General features: G+C 34.0%; 4 protein-coding genes across 6 annotated transcripts; 2 read left to right on the top strand and 2 right to left on the bottom strand.

The window, feature by feature from the left end:
- On the bottom strand, positions 1-3888 carry LOC108761853 (ATP-dependent Clp protease ATP-binding subunit clpX-like, mitochondrial). Its single transcript, XM_018508613.1, has 6 exons — positions 3814-3888; positions 3106-3241; positions 1914-2749; positions 1613-1810; positions 301-360; positions 1-57 (listed from the first exon to the last, which is right to left on the bottom strand). Exons 1-6 carry the CDS (start codon positions 3886-3888, stop codon positions 31-33), a joined length of 1332 nt encoding a protein of 443 aa, XP_018364115.1. The 3' UTR covers positions 1-30.
- Positions 3889-8030: 4142 nt separating this feature from the next.
- Positions 8031-11018, bottom strand: LOC108761937 (ATP-dependent Clp protease ATP-binding subunit clpX-like, mitochondrial). Its single transcript, XM_018508725.1, has 6 exons — positions 10940-11018; positions 10335-10541; positions 10026-10174; positions 9705-9885; positions 8517-9421; positions 8031-8410 (listed from the first exon to the last, which is right to left on the bottom strand). The coding sequence occupies exons 1-6, from the start codon at positions 11007-11009 to the stop codon at positions 8156-8158; spliced, it is 1767 nt and encodes a 588-aa protein (XP_018364227.1). The 5' UTR covers positions 11010-11018; the 3' UTR covers positions 8031-8155.
- Positions 11019-11027: 9 nt separating this feature from the next.
- Positions 11028-17852, top strand: Pgm2a (phosphoglucomutase 2). 3 transcript variants are annotated; one of them, XM_018508723.1, is made up of 10 exons: positions 11028-11105; positions 13662-13891; positions 14188-14444; positions 14569-15031; positions 15116-15303; positions 15379-15556; positions 15635-15858; positions 15935-16040; positions 17269-17492; positions 17670-17772. In XM_018508723.1, the coding sequence occupies exons 2-10, from the start codon at positions 13817-13819 to the stop codon at positions 17770-17772; spliced, it is 1818 nt and encodes a 605-aa protein (XP_018364225.1). In that variant the 5' UTR covers positions 11028-11105; positions 13662-13816. The 3 variants fall into 3 exon arrangements, with proteins under 3 accessions (XP_018364225.1, XP_018364224.1, XP_018364226.1); XM_018508722.1 differs by lacking the exon at positions 11028-11105 and adding an exon at positions 13224-13300; XM_018508724.1 differs by lacking the exon at positions 11028-11105 and having other exon boundaries at positions 13817-13891; positions 17670-17852.
- Positions 17853-18658: 806 nt separating this feature from the next.
- Positions 18659-24827, top strand: Hip1 (Huntingtin interacting protein 1). Its single transcript, XM_018508735.1, has 18 exons — positions 18659-19093; positions 19259-19482; positions 19688-19751; positions 19869-20226; positions 20298-20359; positions 20608-20882; positions 21095-21297; positions 21679-21817; positions 21892-21979; positions 22097-22185; positions 22264-22467; positions 22556-22736; positions 22818-23105; positions 23292-23533; positions 23612-23764; positions 23897-23997; positions 24096-24325; positions 24424-24827. Exons 2-18 carry the CDS (start codon positions 19441-19443, stop codon positions 24585-24587), a joined length of 2883 nt encoding a protein of 960 aa, XP_018364237.1. The 5' UTR covers positions 18659-19093; positions 19259-19440; the 3' UTR covers positions 24588-24827.
- Positions 24828-25108: the final 281 nt, after the last annotated feature.

Here is a 25108-nt window from a genome sequence, read left to right as displayed (position 1 = left end):
GGCTGGATTGATGACTGCTCAATTCGTACATTATGCACAGTTTTTCTCTGTTTCTTCCTGGAATAAAAAAATATATGTACAAAAGAAGAATATGTATCCATATATACAAGATATTTGTTCGTAGATGTTCGAGCAAAATCTCGCAACAGTGCTCAACTGCTTTATGCACTCAGTTACGTTCAGCACTTTAAAATCTTTCATTCTATTCATGCAATAATGATCTCGTAAATTACTCATATTGGGGTATTGTTCATCGCAATATGCACATATATAAAGAACACTTTCGTGTTTAATACTTACATGCTTTTGTAATTCTTCGACAGTCTTAAACATTTTTTTGCATTTTTCGCAAAACACTCTCTAAAATAGAAGTCAGAATGGCTATTATGTATTATTTAATATTTTATTATAACTTTCAATAATTTCATGCATTGAATTATTCTTATTAAAAAGTAAAAAGTTATATTATTATATTAAAATAATTAAAACATTAAAATATTAGAGCTATATGTCCATGATTAAAGCAAAAAAAGAAATAATTGATAGTTAAGTTCTCAAAGCAGAAACAAACCCGTTTTATATGCATTAGGAGTGCAATAAAATTTTCGATCACTTTATAAACTGATAATGGCTCGAAGAGAAATCGAAACATCCAAACGAATACCAATCAATCTCGTAACCGATATAACATGTAATGAATATTATATAAAGAAATTTTTGCGCATAAAGAACAGCGCTATAATATAGTTATTTTTTCTCACTTTCTTTTGTTTCTTCATTTTTTAAATGTTTTAAAATAATAATGTTATAAACTTTTACTTTTTAGTAGTAAAAATTCAACAAGTGGAACTTCCTTTTAATTTCTCTTTTTACATCAAACATATACGGGTATCCCAAAATTTTTTGCCAAGCACTCTTGTGTAGATAGAGCAGACTAAACTGAGTCGAAAAGTCCTGTACCATTTTGCAATTTTTGCAATAGTTAACAAGATATTAATTTCTAAAAATTGCCGAATATTGGTCGTTAATAATTTTTTTCTCAAATACTATCAACTTTACAGAAAAACTGCAAAAATTGTTTATTTTTTTTTCATAAAGTTCTGAGAATTTTTTTAGAATTTTTTAATATCGTACTTTCTCATGTTGGTAAAAATAGTTGCCAATAAAGAAATGCAATACTAAAGAGTTAATAAAAAATTCTGAAAAAATTCTTAAGAGTTCTGTGAGAAGAAAATAAACAATTGTCTCTTGCAGTTTTTCTAAGTAAAGTTGATATTTAAGGAAAAAATAATTGAAGACCAATATTCGGCAATTTTTAGTAATTAATATCTTATCAACTATTGCGAAAATTGCAAAATGGTACAGGACTTTTCGACTCAGTTTAGTCCGCTCTATCTACATAAGAGCACTTGACAAAAAATTTCCGGACCCTGTGTATATATATATATAAATATAACATTTATTATATTAAAAAAAATACATATAATAGTGCAGCAAACAATACGTTTAATATTGTATATAATATCTAAAATCGATAAAAATTAAAAAAAAAAAAATTATCTGAAAATTTTAACAAGGATCGGTTTTAACACAATTACAAAATACTTCATACTGTGTATTGTGGCTTTTCGACACCATTCACACACTCTTCTGTAATGTGAACAGATAGTATGTTACTTCCTGGTATTTCGTACATAGGTTCCAAAAGCAACGATTCGATTATCGCTTGCAAACCACGCGCTCCCGTTTTTCTTTTCATTGCTGAAGAGGCAATTGCACTTAATGCATGTGGATCGAACGTTAGCTCCACCTGCATAAATTCCACATAATTCATTATATAAATTAATTTATTATTAACTACAGTAATTAAACGAAATTCATTTTAACACTACGAAAATGTAATTAAGATCTACCTTGTCCATCATGAACATTGTCTGATATTGAGAAACAATGGCATTTTTCGGTTCTGTAAGAATTCTTACTAGCATGTTCTTGTCAAGATTGTGCAAAGGTACGAGCACGGAGAATCTACCAATAAATTCAGGTAACATGCCGAAGTTAATAAGATCTCCAAATTCCACTTGTTGTAATAGCATGTCTTTCTCCTTAATATTCCTTTCGGTAGAAAGTGACATGTTGGTGATGTTGGGCAAAGTCGTTGCTTTCTTGTCCGAACTTTCGATCGCGGTTGTCGCGGCAAATTCAGTATCTTTTTCCGACTTTCGTCGCGCTATCAACTTGTCCAAACCGACGTAAGCGCCGGATGCAACGAAAAGGATATTTTTAGTATCCACTTGCAACATTATTTCATCTCTTCTAGAAAAATTTTTCTGTGGTACACTCATAATCTTTCCCTCTACCATCTTTAGCAATTCCTGCTGCACACCTTCTCCAGCTACATCACGAGAGTATCCACGGATAGCACATATCTTGTCGACTTCGTCCAAGAAAACGATGCCCACTTGAGCACGATCCACTACGTAGTCAGCATTTCGAAGGAGCTTAATTATAATACTGTCGATGTCGTCGCCGTAGTAACCGGATTGGGTAAGAGTGGTGCAATCACAGATGGCAAAAGGGATATCTAGGAATTGTGCTATTGTTTGCGCAAGTAACGTTTTGCCAGAACCTGTAGGCCCGAGCAACATTATATTGCTCTTTGTTAGCGCCAACTGATGCTTCTTGTTTAGTGTAGCTAATTCAGAACCTGATTGATCATTCTCCTTTCGCTCATTTTTCACATTGGCTTCTAAAAACAGATTTTTGATGTCTGATATATGTAATAGTAAGTTCATAGCAAAAACATTTTTATGATATCTATATAAAATATTTTTTTTGTGAGGGAATAAATTAATAGAAATGTTACTGTATTAAATTGCGATCTGTTTTAATCATTGATTATTATAAGACAATAAAAGAGTAAAAAAATTATTAAGCTCGTTTTATAATATATTTTTTAATTTTATGAAATTTAAATTACAATATATATAGATTACTTATTTTATTTCTTAACAATTCTATAACATTGAGGCATTGCTATCTTCGCGGTTAAAGATCTGTATGAGTGAAGGGATATCAATTGTTTTCTGTGTGCTAACTAGTTACCATTAATTTGCGTCTGTGAGTTGTTTTTAACTGACAGATTGTTGTAGATCCGTTTGTAATGGTTGTAAACGGCAACACTCAGCACCTTCTTTGCATGTTCCTGACCCACAACATGACTGTCGAGATACTCGTATATCTGAAAAGATTGCATTATTACATATGTTATATTTTTCCTTGTTCTGAAACTAATGCCGGTTCTACAATGAGTCTGTAGTCGGAAGTCTTAGACTTAACCGGTGAAGTTGGCCAATCAGCATAAAGCCATAACCACACTACAGGCTACCGACTCTGACTCCCGACTCAAAGTCGATCGAATAGAGTGATTTCTATTCTCGAGTCAGAGTCGGCTGCCTTGTTGTGATTGGTAAAATGATAGTCGGGAGTCCAAGTCGGAAGTCTGTAGTGTGATTACGGCTTTATGCCCAATTTCTTCACCTCTAGATAACTTTATCCAAGAGATATCTTCCAGAATACAATGAAGATATCTCCTGGATAAGGTTATCCGCAACTTATCTGGAAGTGAAGAAATTGGGGATTAGTCGTACAAGTTGGCTGTTAGTCAACTTCACTGATAAGACATTAGAACTACCAACTACCGACTCATTGTAGAACCGGCATACAAGGAATAGACTTATAACATTTCTGATTTTATTTAAAAAAAAAAAATTTTATTATGTAAATTAAATAATCATGATTAAAATCAATTACTTCTGCTGGAGATGGTAGTGGCTTCTTATAAGATCCTTGTTTAGTTTCTGTCTCAAGTGCCTCCTTTAAACTCATCTTCGAATCACCTTCCAACACCACACGAAGAAATAATGGCGCTTCTTGTACTTGAATTTCGTAGACTTATTTGTTGGATTACTATAATTATTATTATTATGTATGTCAGTCAATAAGGGTACAGTTGACGCGATGCTACAAACGCTTTGAAGCGTTTTTTAATTAGTCAGTTTGTAAAACTCTTTTTTTCTAATTGGTCTATCAAATGTTTCAAAGTATTTAGCGAGACACTTTGATCACAGCCTATAAAGATTCACAAAAAGTAAAAGTATCTGACTTGAAGTGCTTCAGAGAGTAAAAATACATAGATGTATCTCTAAACAGGAATGTTGTACTATTTGAAGCCCATCCTACAATTGTGTAAGTATAATTGTAAGTGGTGTAGTTGTAAGAATTAACCCCAGAGCTGTACACACTTGTTTTTTGTATCCTTGATATACACACTGAGGGGTCCCTGGGATCCCGTTCATATTTATTACCGTAACTTCCGTAAAAATGGATATATTTCAATTGATTTTTTTTCAATCGATGGAGAATTGATTAAGGAACAAGCCCATAATATGTAAAAGTCAATAAACTTAAGAAACTTCGAGATATATAGGTTCAAAGAAAAAGAAAAATTTAGAAACGCGAAAAAATTTCGATTTAAAAAGTTGTTGGGTCTCGGGGATCCTAGTTCTTCTTCTTTGGTTTTGGGTGGCCCTGGTCCTCTTTTCGAGGTTTACTTGGCCAGTTTTCTTCGAGATGTGTAAAACAAATATAAAAATTGGAATGCAATGCACCGGCCACCTCGAACCGGGCAGGTGTAGCAAAAAGAAATGATGCAAAAAATGTAAAATGGAAGGCAGCCCTTCAGACACTGGATGCCTGCGACCACGATGCTTCGATGCCGCTTGGACGCGCGCTTAGACGAATGAAAGGACTAATGATAATAAGCCTGTTCTTTTTGGCTGAACTTTGCACCAGTTCATCTTTCTTCCTCTTCTTTCCTCCTGGAGAGAAAAGGAAGATGAACTGGTGCAAAAGTTCAGTTAAAAAGAACAGGTCTAATGTTGGATAATGTGATACAGTTGCAGTCGAAGCCGGCCACGCTTTTCAAAAATATAATTGAGGCGATGCAACACTCGAAGCGAGACAAGACGCGCGTCCGACCTGCTCGAATGCATCCATGCGAATTTCGGGGACCCCAGTGTGTGTGTGCAATTAAAGTTAACCCATGATCAAACATGAGGAAAATATTCGACTGTGTAATGTCAATTCTTACAACTACAGTCACTTACAACTACGTTTACGTAATTGTAGAATGGGCTTTAAGTCAATTAGAAAACGTAACGTAAGGACTTACTATATCCAAGGCGATCGTTCAAGAATCGTCCAATTAAAGATATCTTTTGCAGCCTATTCTTGTTTCGGTGTATGTTTCGTCCTATCAAACCTGTTATTCATCGATTACACATGGTATACGTTACTTATCTTCAAGAATCAACATGCATCATGCACCACCATCGATAGTTTCGGCTTTAACAGGATCACACTGGATACCGGAAGAAGTGCACGTGTACAATCGGATACGCATCTAAAGACAAACGCTAAGCGCGGAACTTCCGCGCTTGGCGTTTGTCTTTAGATGCGCATCCGATTGTGTTACAAATAACAATGATGTTCCGCGGCGGAACATCGTTGTTATTTGTAACACAAATGTCACACATGTTCGATTGTTAATAAAAAAAAAAATCGAATGACTTACGTATGCCCGCCTATCGTAGTACAGTCAGTCGCACAATAATTGACAATAATCTCTACCGACGGACTACAAACTACTTGATTTGTATAAAGCCGCGTTTGCCCGTTTGGCTTGGGGTGTGTTCCATTTACTGCCAGCACTAAAAATGCTACAGTTTACGTTACGTGCATTATAGATTTTCAGTATTAGCAGTTAATTTTGGAACACAGTCTTGATGAGTGCGTTACAGGCATTTGAAAAATTCTAGGAAAACATAGAATTTTGCAGTATTTTTGACAGGTGTCCCAATTTGTGCACAAACTATGAAAAAAATTTTTGCCAAAGCTACTTTATATTATTTGCCTTTATTAAATGATTGTGTAAGACAAAAGATTGAATTTGTAACGAAGTTTCCGGGGGCGTATATATTCTTTAATAATTTTAATAATTAACCCTTACCGTACCATGTACAATTTGGTGCCTCATCCATACTATCAAGAGTAACTAGAATCTCTTCGTTTTTTTCACCTCTTCAAAATAATTCAAAAAATCTCTAAAAATTCACCAACATACTTTCAACTTTCTAAAATAAATATTGACTCTTTATTTTGGAAAATAATAAAATGTAATATAATTTATAATTACCGAAAGATTCAAAGAAACTTGCACGAACAGGAATCGCTCGGTCACTAGTTATCCATATTGATACGGTAAGGGTTAAAATTAATGTGCGCTTTATAATTTTTATAACGTTAATAATGAAATTGTTAAATATAGACGATATTTATAGATAGTAATTTTCAACATAGTTATTCTCAATATTATGAATACTTTCTACACTCGACGAAATGTAACTGTGTGATTTATGTGACTTCATTATATGTCGGTGTATACATGTTATAAATTGTTTAAGGTAAATAAATCAAAATATTTAATTATTTACTACAGTTGCATATTATAGATTTATTACAAATACAAGAATTATTATCTATAGGACATCAGATCACTGTGAAAGAATTAGGAAAAAGTTCTATGCAAGTATCTCTTCACTCCGTGTTATATTTTGCACAGCCTGGTTTTTTCTTTCTTCTTTTGAGTAATTTTAATCAGTAAGTAAATTAGTAGTAATTAGCGAAGATGTATATATTCTAGTTTAATTCGCACATTATACGCATCTTCCTTTTCACTAATCTACTATACTATGTACAATATATTACACATAAACACTTCTATCTATCTTGTATTTTTACATAAAAATAATCTTTTTATATTGTTCTTCACTTTCTTCGTCTTCTTTTGTCATGGGCGTTCTCCCATTATCAAAAGACTGAATACTAGCATTTATTAAAATTATTATGCTACAAGAATGTTCTTTTTTCTTAATTTTTCTTAAACAACGCGTAACAATAGCAATCTCTTTACAAACAATCCTGGCGTGACAATATACAAAATTTATTATGAATGGTGACATTAAAATTTCTCTTTATTATATGGCTTTTTACAATTTCGTATTTAATTGATCGGAATTTTTATTTCCGTATTTTAACTCAATTCATTTAATCAATTTACATGTTCATGATAAAAGTTTGCTTTACCGCACCAAATATTATAGCATTTAGATTGTTAAATTGAATTTAATGACGATATAATTGAATGCGCATATATATTATAATTTCTGTAATCTCTTTACGATGTTACACTATTAGATATGAACGCATATTAACGCCGTTTTACTTTCGATGTTACCATCAATAAATGCATGCAGGATGCAAAACTTGATTGGATGTGGAATGCTATGTATGATTTTTTGACTTTTCCTGCAATACGAATGAATTAAATGATACAAAATTTATTTACATTTTTTCCATTGTCAAGAATTAAATAGGTCTTTATATTCTCATTATTCTGACGTTTTTTATTTTTATGCGACACTTTTCTCTTGGAAGAAGCATTTCTAATGCATGTTCCAAATAAGCAAACTGCAAAATATGTTACAGTTTGCAATTTTATTCTTATTATGAAATCAAATAGTTATATTAAATATATTGGCATTCACATTGTCAATATTGTTGTCATTTACAGCAGATAAAATAATTTTCAGAGAAATTGGTTGGGAAGAAAAAAATTTATATATATATAGGAGGAACATGTATCTGAAATACATGTATATTCCTCTCTGTGATACATTAAACGATACATTATATATAATAGTGCAGCAAACAATACGTTCAATATGATACATAATATAAAAAATTGATAGAAATTCATCATAGCAAAAGAAAACAATTAAAGTTTGAGAAATATTCTAAATATGAAATATATACAGGACAGTTTGAAAACTATGTATGCGTTGTTCTCATATTATTTGCTTTTTTTATGAAATAATATATATATATATAGAAGAATATATTATTTCCTTTATAAAATAATTAAAATAGCGATTTTTTTACGCAAATGTCCTAATTCAATTTTTTGTCTATAAAAATTGTCCATCTACCGATAAGTAAACGGTTATACCAAAGTGTCGCATTCTTTAATTATTTGTTAATTATGTACATGCTGCGCCTGCTGAATGTCATCATCATTGCTATCGTCTCGTTTCACGTATTGTGGTTTTTCAACGCCTTTCACGCACTGTTCTGTAATGTGAACGGACATTATGTCGCTCCCTGGTACTTCAAACATAGGTTCTAAAAGGAGTGACTCCATTATTGCTCGCAAACCCCGCGCTCCCGTTTTCCTTTCCATTGCTAAAGAGGCAATTGCATTCAGTGCGTGTATGTCAAACGTTAGCTCCACCTGCGTAAATCCAATATGATTACAATTTAATGTGCTATTAACAACTAATGTGATTGAAAACAATTCATCTTGATTCTACTATGAAAATGTAATAACTAAGCTTTACCTTATCCATCGAGAACAACATCTGATATTGAGGAATGATGGCATTTTTCGGTTCAGTAAGAATTCTCGCTAGCATATCCCTATCGAGTGTATGGAAAGGCACGAGAACAGGAAATCTGCCAACGAATTCAGGTATCATGCCGAAATCGATGAGATCTCTAGCTTCCACTTGTTGCAACAACATGTCCTTTTCCTTATTGTCTCTCTCGGTAGAAGGTGACATATTGGCGACATCGGCTAAAGTTGCCGCTCTTCTGCCCGGGCTCTCAACTGCGGGTGTCGCGCCAAATCCGAGATATTTTTCCGATTTGCGCCGTGCTATTAACCTGTCTAAACCGCTGTAAGCTCCCGACGCTACGAAAAGAATATTCGTAGTATCCACTTGCAACATTTCCCCACGCAATTTTCTCGAGCTATTTCTTTCCGGTACGTTCACAATTGTTCCTTCCAACATCTTCAGCATTCCTTGCTGCACACCTTCCCCGCCCACGTCACGCAATTGATGAATTCCAGGAATAGCACCTATTTTGTCGACCTCGTCCAAGAACACGATGCCCATCTGAGCACGATCCACCACGTAATTAGCGTCCTGAAGAAGCTTAGCTATGACACTTTCAATGTCCTCACCAACGTAACCAGCTTGCGTGAGAGTGGTACAATCACAGATGGCAAATGGGACGTCCAGGCATTGCGCTATTGTTTGTGCAAGTAACGTTTTACCAGAGCCCGTAGGTCCAAGTAACAATATATTGCTTTTTTCTAGTTTCAACTGATGTTGCTTGCTGTCTAATATAGCTGATCCAGGAGCCGATTGACTGCTCACCTTTTGCTCGCTTCCCGGATTGACTGTGTGCTGGAACCCGACTCCTGGAAACGGATTTCCGAGGCCTGATATATGCAATAAGTCTGCAGCAAAAAAAAAAAGATATTTTATGATAATCGTATATGAAATAATACATTTTTAACGAGGGAGCAAATTATGGAAATACTGCTATATCAGATCGCAATCTGCTTCAATCGCTGTTGTAAGAATTTGATTAGTTTTTCCAATTAGATATATTCCAATTAGATATATTCCAATTTTATGATACTTATTATATAATAATAATCTAATTATAAAATATACAGATTGCTTTCATTTCTTAATAATTTATAAGATTGGGGCATTGTCATTTACGTGGTTTAAGACCTCTATGAGTGAAGGGATGATTTGTCTCCTGCGTGCTAACTGGATTAACATTAGTTTGCGCCTGAGAGTTTTGAGTTGGCAGATTGTTGTAGATCCGCTTGTAGTGGTTGTAAACGGCAACACTCAGCACCTTCTTCGCATATTCCTGTCCCACTACATGTCTGTTTAGATACTCAAATATCTGAAAATGTCATATTATTATTGTATTATTGTTTCTTATTCCAAAGCAAATATGATCCAAAAGTATCTGATTTTATTTAGAAAAAATATATAATGATATAAATTAAGTAAAATTAAATAATCAAAATAAAAACCAATTACTTTTTTTGGAGGTGGAGGAGGTTTCCTATAAAATCCCTGCTTACTATCTTCTGGCCTGAGTGCCTCTTTCAAGCTCTTCTTAGAATCAATTTCCGACAGTACAACGAAGAAATGATGGCACTTCTCGCACTTGACGAATCTCGTGGACGCTGTGTTATTTGTAAAAATAGTAGCTGTATTAGAATATAACATCAGTACATGTATAAAGATACAGAAGATCTTAACATAAATACAGATATAAGTATTCTCGGCAATTTTTGTCTGAATATGTTAAATCTATCAACTCCTACTCAACAATGTGCTACTTACAAACAAATGTTTCGACGTGTGTGCAGGGATCTCCACACTTGGGGCAGGTGAGCGTGCTCTTCTTTCCACCACCTGTACCACTACTTGAGGATCCACTTGACGAGATGGTATCTTTAGAAGGTGGTGTGGGTTCCGTTGGGGCCTTACCCAAGCTGCCGCTGATTGTCAGGCCTCTACTGGCCACTACGACTCTGACTATTTTGTGTACTGTACAATCGCAAGCAAATTATGATCTTATTATAGATCTCTAAGAATGTGTGTGTTCTGTTTCATGCATAACGTACATGAAGTATTACTTTGTCTTTGCTCTCTAAATTTTTTGGAGTAAAATTTCGTTTTAAAGAGTAAAAATTGAGCCAGTCTTGAAAAAGAATAGCTCAATTTTCAAGCTGTAACAGTAACATTTCACTCTTCAGAGTAACAATTCACTCTTCAGAGTAACAATTCACTCTCAAATTTTAGAGAGTATTGTTCATTGAATATTAAAAAAGGATAAAGTGATAAATCATGTGCATCATGCATGAAACAAAATGCAGCCTAGTTATCTTTCATAACAATTTCTGCTGTTTTTCGAGAAGTCAAGGCTATTTACAAATAGTACTCACCATGACTGGTGACATGGTTGGAAGAGGCTAAGCGACCCGCGCTAATCAGACAGCAACGCACACAGCTCATGGTCGGTGGTGGATCTCTGTGGGGCCGAAAGACGCAGGGATAACGGAGTCTGGACTACCTACGACGTTCTGCCCGTTGAGATCTAAAATCAAAGAGGTATTCCCTTGCATACTATCATATCGCCGAATCACATCATACGTTCAAATTGACGGGTCAATGGTCGCATTCGCGCGTTGGTGAAATATCACGACGGATGAGTAAACAATCGCGTTGTTCGTCGCGTGTCAAAATATGGGACGGAGTAAAAGACACGACATGCCTTCCCCTCGAAACTGTTTCATTCTTCTCGAGGGGACTCGCTGCGACTTCGGAGTGCTTCGAAGCGGGTCGTCGAACGAAAAATTCACGAGACTCTGAACGGCGCGGATTTCCAAACAGGGGTGACCTACGTGACAGCCGAAATCCGCGACATTGTCGAGCAACATTGGCATCGCGCGACACGACGCAAGGACGATAACACGGAGAAAAACAGTGATATATCAGCGCCATAGGAGGGAAAAGAGAGGGAAGAGAAAGAAACAGATAGATGGGTGGACGGGAGACGAAACGTTCCCGGAGAATCGCCGAGGCAATAGGTCGGGGCCTCGTACACTCGGTTGCAATCTTACCCGACTTAACGATAAAAAAACACGACGGACGTCAATCGGTCAATGCCGCGGACGCGCAACGTAAACGTAGCGCATCTCGGCGAAAACATACGTCGGCGCCTCGAGTCTCCTCGATGATCCCCGCATCCTCTCGCGCGATTTTACGGAACTCGCAACTCGCTCTCGCGACCACATCGCGCGTAGCTTTTACGTACCGGTATATTCAGATATTTTATCGATAGTCAATAATGCCCTCAGTTATCTTCAGTAGGGTCAATTGTGTATCTTGAATGAAGTGAAAGTTACAAAAGTGAATAAATTTACTAGGGCTACATTTCAAAATGTTTTACAAAATTTTACTTGAAATATATATAATTATATAATACATGTAACGTACTATATAATAGGTCTGTTCGCGTTGTATAAAATCCCCGAATATTTTTGCATTTAAAATGAGATAGATACATATTTTGCCTTAAAAAGAGAGGAAGCGAAGATGTCGAGTGCCAAAAGTGCAAGCAACGCGAACAGACCTTATACATATATAACAAGTAAAATTTTCCTCGGAGAGGTGTTGACACTGTTCATCAATGAAGTCATAGGTTTATTTTTTGTAGCTGAATTGGTGTGTGTATGCGTACGTATGTATATGTACACTTTTCTATATATCTACACTTTTGAAACTTAAAGCGAAATAAATATGTATTTAGTATATATTTAGCAAAAGCGAAAAAGTTCTAGTACAGCTGCAGCCTAGTGCAAGAATAAAAAAAACTGATAAAGAATAAAACTGATAAACAACCGACCTCCAGAAAGATGAAAGACAGAAATTTACACAAGGCTGATTATCTTCAATAAATACAGTCAGTGATTTGGACCTGATTTAAATAATTATTGTATAATGGATGGAAGATTTAATTCATTTTAGATAATTAAATTCTACTAAGTAGAAAAGTTAAAGAGTCGGAACTAATGGATTTTCTAATACATATGTAAGTAATAAAATTCATTGAATAATATGATAAATTACATTAATATACGCATGTCCTTTGATTCTAAAAAATTCTACTGTTCTAATTTCATGATACTTTCTGCAATTGAAATAGGCACGTAATTAGACATTGGAAAGAAAAAGAAGGATGAAAAATACAAATTCTATAAAAGAAAAGCAAAGTTAATTTAAACACCATTAATCGTGACTGAGTTTAATTCAGATATTTCAGATTGTATTTGGCAGCCACGATGTGGAATATGCGTTATTCAAGCCGAGAATATCTATCATTTTATTCAATATAATGAAAGAACTAGATACATCTAATGTTTTTATCGCTTACTCAACTGCGCACTATTTACGCTCGCCTTTGTCACGCCCAAGATTTAATTGATTATTAAAAAAAAACCCGTAGAGAGATTGTACCGTGACGATTGATCTTATTGACATGCAGGGGACAATAATAATACATGTGAAACTTGCAAAAATATTCGTTCGCCGTGTTTCACATGGTCGAGTTAAAGAAAAAAATTTCAAGGCTTTTCTATTCATTTGTGCAAATATATCTATACACACCTTACGATAAAATTGCGCGCATATGCATTCGACGGATGCATTATTGTCGCGGACGTCGCCGTGTCTTCCCTCATCGATGGACGTTCCTGGCGTTTTCAGCAAAAAAGTCCTTTGACATAGCCAATCTGAGATTGGAGGTAAATTCAAACCGATCCTGCGTGATCTTCCTGAACTTCTCGATTAGACGTGAGATAAGGCGAGATAATTTCATGTAAATAACAATAGATGCGCATCGCGAAAATACGCGGCGACGCTCGCGTAACCTATAAGTCGGCGTTTCGTGAGGCAAACAGGCAGTCGCGTTTGATACGCTTTTTCTCGCCGCCGTTTATCGTAGAGATTACTCCGATCGATACGGATTAGATAACGATGAGGAGAAATTTTGTACTGTTATCAGTTGTATGTCAAGGACGCTCTTTTGCCTTATCTGAATAATTATCGTCAATTGCTCAACTCTAATCTCAAATGATATACTACTCTGTTATATATGTATTACAGAAAATTGGGAGAAAGTCAATTTCGCTGTGGATACAGGAATAATTAAGACGCTTCTTCTTAGCAGGGAGAAGTTGCATTGACTGGATAAATACATTGACTGGACTCATTTAGAAAGTATTTAATTTGCCTTTTTGGATCAGATTACTGCTGATACAATGACTCTCTGTTCGGTGAATACTGGTGACAGTAATTTGGATAATAAAATTACTGAATGGCTGCAATGGAACAAGGCACTTATTACAAGTATTATGGGTGCTTTCCATTTAATTATACAAGTATCAACACGAGTATCATTCTATCTTTGTTACTCATTGATTATCAAGAAAGATATGATTTTTGTGTCAACTTGTGTCATTAAATGAAAAGTATCTTATTTGTTGAAATAATATAAAATAATAATATAGTATTTGTGCTGATAGATTTAGTAATATAATCTTATTTTTAATATGATATAATTTTTTATATTGCAAATGCATTTAAATTACATTTATATTATAGTTAAAAATTTTCGTACTTGATATTGCAGGATCCAAAAGCAAAAGACGAGATATTGGAATATTTGGACAAAGGACAGATTAAAGTATTATCGAAGTTGTTTCTTAAGAGGCTTGAATTTGGAACTGCAGGTCTTAGAGGTCGTATGGGACCAGGTTACAACCAAATGAATGATTTAGTCATTGTACAAACTGGTCAAGGATTATCGAAATATTTGATGGATACAATATTCGATGTTATACAGAAAGGTGTTGTGATAGGCTATGATGGTCGTTATAATAGTAAAAGGTGAGTCATGATGTACCGTTATCATAATACCGAAGAGTAATCAAAACTCATAAAAAAATTCAAACATTAGACTCTCTCTAACTCTTTTATTAATATTCTCATTGAGAATTTATTAATTTTTCAGGTTTGCAGAATTAACTGCTGCAATTTTCATAACTAACGGTATTAAAGTTTATTTATTTTCCCAAATCTGTCCTACACCATTTATACCTTACACTATCTTGAAATATAAGTGTGCAGCCGGGATCATGGTGACTGCCTCTCATAATCCTAAGGACGACAATGGGTACAAAGTTTACTGGGAGAATGGGGCGCAAATCATTTCACCGCATGATAAAAAGATCCAAAGTTATATTCTTAATAATCTTAAACCACTTGAATCCTCGTGGGATGTAAGCCAAATCCATGAAAGTTCCTATTACAAAGATCCAAGAGATGATATTATGCGGCATTATTATCAAGATTTGAAGGATAATGTTTTGTATCCTGAAGTTAATAGAAATACTACATTAAAATTCACGTACACTGCTATGCATGGTGTTGGGCAAGAATATATGACTGCTGCGTTTGAGGCAGCAAACTTTAAGGTATGAATATACATATGAGTATACTGAGACTGTTAGAAATGCAATTTTCGAAAAACTGATACTATTGTCTTATTTTTTTTCCAGCCATTTATAACAGTTGAGGAACAAAAGTTACCAGATCCAGAATTTTCCACGGTGAAATTTCCGAATCCAGAGGAAGGAAAAAGCGCTTTGGATCTCAGCATAAAAACAGCAAATAAAAACGATTCGTCTATAATAATCGCTAACGATCCTGACGCTGATAGACTTGCATGTGCAACGAAAACGGAGAAGTATGCAAACTCTTAATAAATTTAGATTGAATTGTAATAGACAAGCAATGAGAATACATTAGATGATCTTTATAGCGGGGAATGGCATGTCTTCTCTGGAAATGAACTTGGCGCCTTATTGGGTTGGTGGATGATTCACACTTATCAAGTGATACATCCTGATGTTGATTTGAGTAAAACATATATGTTAGCATCTACTGTTTCCAGCAAAATTTTAGCTTCAATGGGTAAAAAAGAAGGTTTTAATTTCGAGGTTTGTAATTTTAATATGTATATGTGCACAGTAAAAAATTATATGAAATAAATTTTAAATAAGAATATCTTTTGATAGGAAACTTTAACAGGTTTTAAATGGATGGGCAACAAAGCTATAGAATTAATGAAGGATAATAAGGACGTCTTATTTGCATATGAAGAAGCTATAGGTTTTATGTGCGGTTCTAAAGTCCTGGATAAGGATGGTATCAGCGCTGGCGTACGTGTAGCTGAATTAGCAGCTTATCTTGAAACGATAGGATTGACTTTATCTGATAAGTTGGAGGAGATATATGAAGAGTACGTTACATTACGTTTATGTGAAGTCTGAAACAAATTTTATGCAATGACAATTTCCATTTATTCGATGATATAGATATGGTCATCATATCAATGATAATTCCTATTGGATATGTCATGATCCAGATACCATCAAGACGATATTTGAACGGTTAAGGAATTATTCGGACAAATCGGATACAGTAAGTACTATTTTAATTACTATATTCTAAGAAGGTATTATTTTCTTCCATCTAAGTAAAGTTTAAAAAAAAGGCAACTTGCATGCTAATTTGTGCTAATTACCTCAATTGCCATCTACATAATTTGCACTTTAATTTGATTTATATCTATACAACAAAAAATATATTTAAAGGAATAATTAATTGTACAAAATTCAATAAATACTGACAAATTTAATATTGTATAGTATGTAATTACGTCACTTAAGACGTGTAAAAAAATCTATCTCATAAATACGTCGAATCATAGTTTTGATTAGCAAGAATAGATATCTTTCTCAGTAATATAAAAATATATTTGATGTAAAGATACGGCAGATTATATTAAGTTAGTTTTCTGTTGCAAGTGTAACAACGAACATCGCTTCATTCGCTACTAATGTATTCTAATTTGCGTCTAATAGTATGTGCTCGCAAGGTCAATAAGTATATGTGATACATGAGGTAGCATAAATTGACTAACCACTTTGGAAGTGTAATAAAACCGACGCGCCAATGTATTTCTGCATGTGTCATCCTAGGTGACAGTTGTGTCGGCAGTGGCGCTTTATCGTTGTTCTCGTGATAAAATAATAATAAATACAATGTAAACTCATAGTGGTGTATATTGAAAGTTATCTAAAAAAACGTTTTTATTTGGATTTACACTTTGATGTGCAATTATATTTATACTTAATGAATTGATTGTGTTGTAATGCATTAATATGTTTGGGATATATAATCAAGCAAAATTATTTTTTAAAAAAATTGCTTAAAATATTACATTATCTTTTTTTCTCTCTTATACTTCGTCAATGCTTGTTAAGATGACAAAAAAAATTATTTACAACAAGTACGTAAATGTGATTGTTATATCACTGACATTATTGCCTTCCGTGCTTCTTGCCGTTTTGTTTATTCCAGTAGTATTGTCATTATATCCTCTCACACCGTTTCTTGAGGAAGAAACAGATGAAAATATGGTGTAAGTATATTTAAGAGATAAGTTTTTTAATTATTGGATTAATCAGGATGCTAATATGATAGCTGTAGCTAACAATAGATTTATTTATATTTCCTTTATCATTTCTGTAATAATAAATAAAACAATATATATATTAATGCATAATATAAAATAGGAAAATGCTCTTTTTTATGTTTTTTCTTTTTCCTTTTATAAAGATTCTAATGTAATCTGTTTTTAATGCAGTATCCAACCGGAATCCTTCAAGGAAAATATATAATAACTGGCATTCGAGACTTAACAACTGGCTATGACAATACAAAACCTGATAATAAAGCAGTTCTTCCTGTATCAAAATCTAGCCAAATGATCACATTCACATTCAAAAATGGTTTAGTTACTACTTTAAGAACCAGTGGTACGGAACCCAAAATAAAATACTACAATGAATTATGTGGGTCGCCTGGAGAGTAAGTTTTTCACAAATATTATTTGCAAGAATATAATTTATTGTCACACTTTACTTCATTTTTAATTCTAATAGTACTTTATTGTAATTTAATGGTATATTCTAGAGCCCATTTTTAAAGTTGTTTGCAAAAATTTGATATTTTTACGTTATATAATATATCATTTTAATATTTTAGGGATTTAAACAAATTAAAATGCATTCTCAGCGAAATGGTATCGGCTATTGTAGCAGAATTTCTTCAACCGGAAGTTAATGGACTTATCGCTCGTGAGGAATAAATTACGATAACTGCGTCTATTATGCTCCTGGTGATGTTATGCGTTTTACACAGTTAATTTATTTAAATTTAAAATTATCAGTACACTATACAATTTTACAATTACTTTGCAATAATATGGCAAGTGTCCAGTTTCTAAATTTATTCGATCATTTGTGCATATTTATGTTACGTTACTAAGTTTATAATGCGTTTATGATATATTAATTTATATTATAAAATGAAAACGATGTTTTTCTATTGTAAGTTTACAATATAATAGAAAATGGCTGTGTACTTGTATATGTATATTACATACTGTTTTGTTCTCTGTTAAAATTGTTGAGGGAAAATTGATTATATGTTATCTTTCCTGTTTCTTTAATTAATACATTGTGAAGTACAATGTAAGATACGCACATAATATCCTCTAGTTCCACAATTTAAGAATTAAGCAAATTTTTGTTTATAGACATTAATTGAAACTATTTAACGATTATGTGAAAGGATCTATTTATTTATTTTTTTTTTGGAAATGGTTAACATTTAAAATTAACGATTTAAAATTGAAATACCAGGAAATATATTTATTAGTATATAATGTAAAATATTATAAAAGAATGAACGTGAAATTAGTAAATAATTTGTGTCTTATTACAAATTCTGTTTCATCAGTGCGAGATATGATTTCAAATACTTTTTAAATTACATTTTTACATTATTTAACATTTTTTTAAACATAAAACAAATTTGTAAACAGATATGTTTTTAGCATTTTATTATATTATTTATTAAAAATGAAAATTATATAAAACGCGTCGGTAAAAGAAAACTCTTCGAAGAAATATTTGATCTCTTCCGCCGTTCGATGGCACCATTGTGATATTCGTCGTTCGTACGGTGTTGAGCGTTCTATGTACTCCATAAACGGTTTTCCGGTGTGGCGTGTTCGTGTGATTATTTGTTATCACAATTCTCTCTCTGCATCTGTATATACAGTGTATACATACATCGGTTAACTGTCATTCCTCCAACGCTTGACCGTCGTAGGCGAGTACGAAAGATAGGGGAAGAGAAAAAAAATTCAGAAAGAGAAAGGTTGGTGCGAGCCATCGCCACGTTTCCGCAGATCCGCTCGTATGACGGTGGCATCGACACCCACGGGTGGAGCGAAGTCGCACGCGGAATGACGCGCTCGCGGCTGTCACGCTCGTGAGAGGAGAGGACATAGGCCCGACGTGTGTCATCACGTGAACATGTCACCGCAGTTTCGGCGAGGGGATCGCGAGCAAAGAGCGACCAGCTTGAGCGCGGAGTTCGCATCCGTATCCCGGGGACTTCAGGTACGCCGCACCCGTTGAGGTCAAGCAACTCGGGAAGGGGGCTCCCCCGCTTCCGAGCAGCTGTCCCCCGCGAATCTCCGTCCCCCGTGGACGACGCGAGAGCGGTATACCATTCTCTTCTCCTACACGTGATAATTTCTAATAACGATAACTTTCAACTTGCAGCTTCGCAGATAATACACGCAGCTGCAAAAGTCGCGGTCTATGGTCCGTCGGAAATGACACTAGCCGATCTGTGAATTAACAAACGATATCCGCGATCTGCATACGCTAATAATTAGCGTATCGTTTCGCACGCCTTTGTACACTTTTCTTTCTCGTCCTGGTAAATTTATTATGCTGTCATCATGACCACAATACCGCTGACTGATAAACAGCTTCATCAACTGGTGAGTTAAGAGATCGCACTATATACGTCGGATTATCACAATTATCTCATATCCTGAATGAGTTGGGAATTATGTAGATGACACTGAGCGTCCCTTTTAAAAAAGTTAACAAGAAAGTGTTGTTTAGATACCCGACGATAAAATTGAAATTATTTATCCTTCTTGATTTTTATGACATAAACATATGATTGTTTGTTGTTTATAGAGTATTAGCATTGGGAAGGCTGTAAACTCCACAGAAACACCGGTGAAGGAAAAACATGTTCGAAGTATCCTTTTCTAATCCAGAATACAATTATATATATATTTGTAGTATTTATTATTAATATATATTCAAGAGGTACACAATCAAGAGAGAAAGATAAAAGTTCCTTATGAGCGAATAGGTGCCATTATTGGTACATATCGAGAGAAGAGTGGCTGCATCTTCTGGACGTATATGCTGAGACAACCGTTGCAGGAGAATCAGATCGTCGCGTGGAAATTTTGTCATGTTCTGCACAAAGTACTGCGCGAGGGACATCCTCGGGTTATCGTCGATTCCCAACGGTACCGCGGTAAGTTGGAAGATATTGGAAAACTCTGGCAACATCTTAGAGAAGGCTATGGTCGCCTCATACAGCTGTATGCAAGACTGCTAATAACTAAATTAGATTATCATAAACGGAACCCGCGCTTACCTGGGAATTTGCAAGTAACACCGGAAGAGCTCGAAGCAATTGGAGAAAATGATATTAATATATAGTGAGTGACGTTTTTTTCATAATTTTATTAAATGTGGTGGCATATATGTGTATAATTTGTTATTTTTCTAGCTTTCAGATGTCAGTTGAAATGTTTGATTATATGGACGACATCTTAAACTTACAGCATGCAGGTACTTCAAAATGATAAACTTTAAGTTGCATTCCAGGAGCGCACTTTCAACACTACCAGTGCATTTTATTCTTATTTTTTGTCTAATAAATAATAAAGATAAAATGGCGCATTAATGCTAAAAGCGCGTTCCCAAAACTAATATACCCTAATTTGTTTGTGTGTGAAAGATAGAAATTGCACATTATTTTGTTTGAGATATAAATTTTTGATATAGAACAGCATGTTCATTGAGATCTGTACTTGCAGTTTTTGGTTCTCTGGATTTATCACGATCTAATTCGATGACACCATGCGGCCAGTGTCGACTCGCACCTTTAATTCCGTGTATTCAGGATGCTTCGCAATTGTACGATTGCAGCGTGAAAATCTTGTTTAAACTCCACGGCGCGCTTCCGGCGGACACGTTAACAGGACATCGCGATAGATTCTCAAAGCAATTTCATGAGCTGAAGAGCTTTTACAATACTATCAAACATATGCAGTATTTTAAACATTTGATAGCAATTCCGTCGTTACCTGAGGTAAAGTTTTTAATTACTGACTAATACAATAACATTCATATCAGACTAGAGATTGGAATTGAGCTCAAATTTAATCAATCAAAAGAAAGAAAACCGATATATCAAGTTTAGTGAACATTGATTGGTCAAATTCAATCTCAATCTCAATCTCTAGCCTGATACGGGCATAAAAGAATTTGTGCATTATATCATATTTATCGTACATATTTTAGAAGCCACCTAACTTTTTAATACAAGCCGAGTTGAGAACGTATGTCACACCGATAGTGGTACTTCCGCCCGAAGAATCTATAGATTCTGAGACTGCCATAGACAACCTTATTGATACATCCGATACGGGATCATTTACGGGCGATCAGTTGGATTCTGTGAATACACGGAACGGCTCGATATCACCTGATGCTCTTGTGGAAAGGTACGGCATTTTTTCTTTTTCTATATTACTTTCTGTTTGTTTCATTTAACACAAATTGAAAAATAAGATACGGAGTGCATTCCATTTGATGATAAATCGACACAAATAAGGTCTGTTTTTGTTACTCATAAAATGTTAAGAAAAATAGAACAATTGTATCAACCTGTGTCATTGGCTGCATTCAGCAGACTCAACAGTTTTGCAACCGTTTTGTGATTCTTCGCTGAGATAGGACTATTCCTTTAAATCTAAAAGTATAATTCAATCAGCGCGACGAATCATAAAACGGTTGCAAAACTGCTGAGTCTGCTGAACGCAGCCATTAAATAAAAAGCACCCACGATTATTTTTGTATCTATTCTTTTATATGTACTCTTATAGAGACAGCCTTATCGATCACTTATATCAAGAAAATGTTCGTCAAAGGCAAGAAGTAAATCATTTGTTAATGGACCATCAACAAATAGTTGCGGATTTTAGAAATCGCGTTCTAGAATTGGAATCGACTCTTTCTACTAAAGTAAGTAAACTGCTTATCACGCACTTTAATAATTTTACTTTGTTTTATGAACTAATACTGTGCAAATATTCTAGAGTAATGAAATTGTAACGGAGAAACAAACTTGTCAGAAGTTAATGAAGGAAAACGCAATTACGTTAGCAAAAGTTCAAGAAATTGAAGGTACAATTTTTAATTTTTAATTTCTGTACGATTTTATATGATTGCATTATTTATTAAAAATTATGCATACTCTTTTAAATGACTGATAATGATTTTGTTTTTGTTAAATCTTTCAAGGAAAGAATGAAGTATTAGAGGAAAAGTTTAAAAAACTCAAGGATGTTTACTCGAAGCTGAGAGAAGAACATATCAGTTTAATCAGAAAGGTACGTATTTGAGATATCAGCGATAAAAAAAGTTATCTATCATGTCCGTTATTTTATTCATGACAATATACATGAAAGAAAGCTGAGCTCGACAAAGAATTGGGAGGAATAAAGATATTACGAGAGCAATCTGAACGTCGAACATTGAAAGCGGAAGAGCGATTGCAAGAATTGCTTCAAGGACAAGCGTCGACAGAACAAGAAACGCAGAGAGTAGCGCAAGCGCGCGAAGATTTAGAGGATGTAAGAAAGAAACTCGACGCTGTCCAAACCGAAAATTTGGTAAATTAAGATTTTAATGAATGCTTTAATTATTAATTATTCTATCACACACATACGTTGACAAAATATTTTTTATTTGTCGTTGTAGGCGTTAATAGCAAAGATAGATTTTATTACGTCTGAGAAAACAGCTTTGGAAGAAGATCTCCATGATTTACTGGTACAAAAGGAAGAACTAGATTTACGAATAGTAAATTTGGAAACCGATGCCGAACGATTCTATAATCAAGTGAAAACAGACGCTAACACGGCTCTATTTGATTTACTATGTGAGTAATAAATATGTATATTGAATAAAAATTTGTACTGAAATTAGTTTATATAGAAATAAAAAAGATTATTTATTTCAGTGAATGCTATATCGGAAGCGGAATCTATCTTGCATCATGCAATGCATGCGATCGATAATCCAGCCATATCGGCGTTAACATGCACGCCCGATTATCTCGGAAATTTATTAGAGCCGACAGAAAAATCATTTGATGATTTGGAGGAGGCATATAATAATTATATGCTTGATACAACGAAGGGGAAAGTGCTAATTCGTATTGCTGTACATAGTGCATACTTTTTGGCTCTCTATCTAATATATGCAAAATCCACTTCGAATACATCGACAGATATTGGTATAGCTGACAGTAAGTTTTTTTTATGATTGCGTGATAATGCTTTAAATATTTGAGGGCAAAATATTACTTTGAGAACGTGGAAATTACTGACAAAAGAATAATAACGCTGTATCGGACAGTCTAAAATAAATTACAAAATATTGTGGAATATAATAATTTTTAACGCTTTCTATAAGACCCGTCGTACACTTGTAGGATTTGCCGATGAATGTAAACAGTTAGGTTCGCAAGGTTTAATTATGTTGAGTTATATCAAAGAGAAGTCCTCAATGACCGGTGCACAAATTGCAAATGTCAAAAGTCAATTACAAAAGATTTCGTCTCTCATAAATACATTATCAAGTACTCAGAACAACGTGGAAATTGTCGGAACTTTAGTAGAAAGTGAGTTGCAGAGTATGGATAAAGCTATTGAAGAAACGGTTGCAAAAATACAGGTGCTTAATGATAAAGAGTACTTATGCGATAAAAAAATATGAAGATAAGCTTTAATTTTTTCGATTTACTTTTAATAGGATATGTTGGATAAATCTCGTGCGGCGGACTCAGGTTTAAAATTAAAAGTAAACGAACAGATCTTGGATTCTTGCACGGATCTAATGAAATGCATAAGAAAATTAGTGCAGAAGTCTCGCTTGCTGCAGAAGGAAATTGTAGAACAGGGAAGGGTATGATAAGCTTATTTTAACAATTATTTGAAAATACTAGCTATATTATATACCTGATATATTAAATAATAGGTAAATAATTGACATAAAAAGTTATATTATAATTGGAAATCTTAACAATATTTTGTTTAGGGAACTGTCTCTGCTACTGAATTTTACAAACGTAATCATCAATGGTCCGAGGGTCTTATCTCAGCAGCAAAAGCGATTGCTATGGGTGCAAACTTTTTATTGTAAGTGCCAAATACTAAACTGTAATTATCTTGTAGTCTTTCTAATCTTTATAGTAGTCTTTCGAAACGTAATTATGTGTATATACGTATTATTACAGAGAAGCAGCAGATAAAGTTGTGTTAGGCAATGGCAAATTTGAACAATTGGTTGTTGCCTCACAAGGCATTGCAGCATCTACCGCGCAATTGGTAGTTGCTAGTAGAGTTAAGGCTGACAGAAATAGTACTAATTTGACTGAACTCTCTAAAGCTTCGAGAGAAGTGACTCAAGCTACAGCGAACGTTGTGGCGACTGCTAAAAGCTGCAATCATCTTGTTGAAGAAAATGGTATTTGATTTGAAAATACATTAAATTATTATGCTACGGCTTGTACCGTTTTTTAATATTTTTAATTTTTTTAATACTCCTGTATCTTAATTTTACAGAAGATTTAGATATGTCTAATCTAAGTTTACATCAAGCTAAAAGGCTTGAAATGGAGGCACAAGTGCGAATTCTAGAATTGGAGCAAGCTTTAGAAACCGAGAGATTACGTCTAGCCGCACTCCGACGTTATCATTATCAACTTGACGGTGAGAATGAAGCATGAGCTGGATTTGAGCATCGATTGGGTTTAGATTAAGGATATTCAATAAATACAAAAATCGTATGTAGATAAAGAATCATAGCAATCGTGTAAATTAGTCTCGAATCAACTAACCATAGAGATCGGTTTTTCGTTAGAAGCGAAACTTCTATTATTCATTAAGCATTTATGTATTATGCATGTCTCGAAAATCAATGATCTAATTTTCCGTTATTACATACATCTATTAAATGTACTTTATTGGATAATGCTCGAATTATCCAATAAGGAAATATATATATATTTTTATCGATTATATATTGAATGATTTATATGCCGTTTTTTAATCTACTTCCAAAATCTTTTTTACGTTATTTTTTTATTCAATAACGAGCATTTATAAGATAAAGTACATTTACGAATAAATTTAATGAGCAATGAAATTCAAAATATCTAATGCAAGTTTCTATTACATTTGGAATAATTTTATAAGAGAATCGCGTTTTTTCCTAAATAAATATTATATATATATACATATATATATA

Source organism: Trachymyrmex cornetzi, unplaced genomic scaffold, assembly GCF_001594075.2.
Source record: "Trachymyrmex cornetzi isolate Tcor2-1 unplaced genomic scaffold, Tcor1.1 scaffold270, whole genome shotgun sequence".
NCBI classification, from domain to species: Eukaryota; Metazoa; Arthropoda; class Insecta; order Hymenoptera; family Formicidae; genus Trachymyrmex; species Trachymyrmex cornetzi.
The sequence above is the reverse complement of the archived record's forward strand: the minus strand, read 5'-3'. Positions and strand labels throughout refer to the sequence as shown.

Bases quoted from the DNA above. Each gene is read 5' to 3' on its own strand.
- LOC108761853 (XM_018508613.1), bottom strand. From the start codon at position 3,888: ATGAGTTTAAAGGAGGCACTTGAGACAGAAACTAAACAAGGATCTTAT. The intron at 2,750-3,105 runs GTAACTAGTTAG...ATCTGTTTTTAG, and splicing joins CTCACAGACGCAAATTAATG to AAGCCAATGTGAAAAATGAG. The intron at 361-1,612 runs GTATGAAGTATT...CTTCTATTTTAG, and splicing joins TCGAAAAGCCACAATACACA to AGAGTGTTTTGCGAAAAATG.
- Pgm2a (XM_018508724.1), top strand. From the start codon at position 13,817: ATGACTCTCTGTTCGGTGAATACTGGTGACAGTAATTTGGATAATAAA. The intron at 13,892-14,187 runs GCACTTATTACA...TTGATATTGCAG, and splicing joins AATGGCTGCAATGGAACAAG to GATCCAAAAGCAAAAGACGA. The intron at 15,557-15,634 runs GTTTGTAATTTT...ATCTTTTGATAG, and splicing joins AAGAAGGTTTTAATTTCGAG to GAAACTTTAACAGGTTTTAA.
- LOC108761937 (XM_018508725.1), bottom strand. From the start codon at position 11,009: ATGAGCTGTGTGCGTTGCTGTCTGATTAGCGCGGGTCGCTTAGCCTCT. The intron at 9,886-10,025 runs GTAATTGGTTTT...TGACATTTTCAG, and splicing joins CTCCTCCACCTCCAAAAAAA to ATATTTGAGTATCTAAACAG. The intron at 8,411-8,516 runs GTAAAGCTTAGT...GGATTTACGCAG, and splicing joins TGTTGTTCTCGATGGATAAG to GTGGAGCTAACGTTTGACAT.
- Hip1 (XM_018508735.1), top strand. From the start codon at position 19,441: ATGACCACAATACCGCTGACTGATAAACAGCTTCATCAACTG. The intron at 19,752-19,868 runs GTATCCTTTTCT...ATGAGCGAATAG, and splicing joins GAAGGAAAAACATGTTCGAA to GTGCCATTATTGGTACATAT. The intron at 20,883-21,094 runs GTAAAGTTTTTA...TACATATTTTAG, and splicing joins CAATTCCGTCGTTACCTGAG to AAGCCACCTAACTTTTTAAT.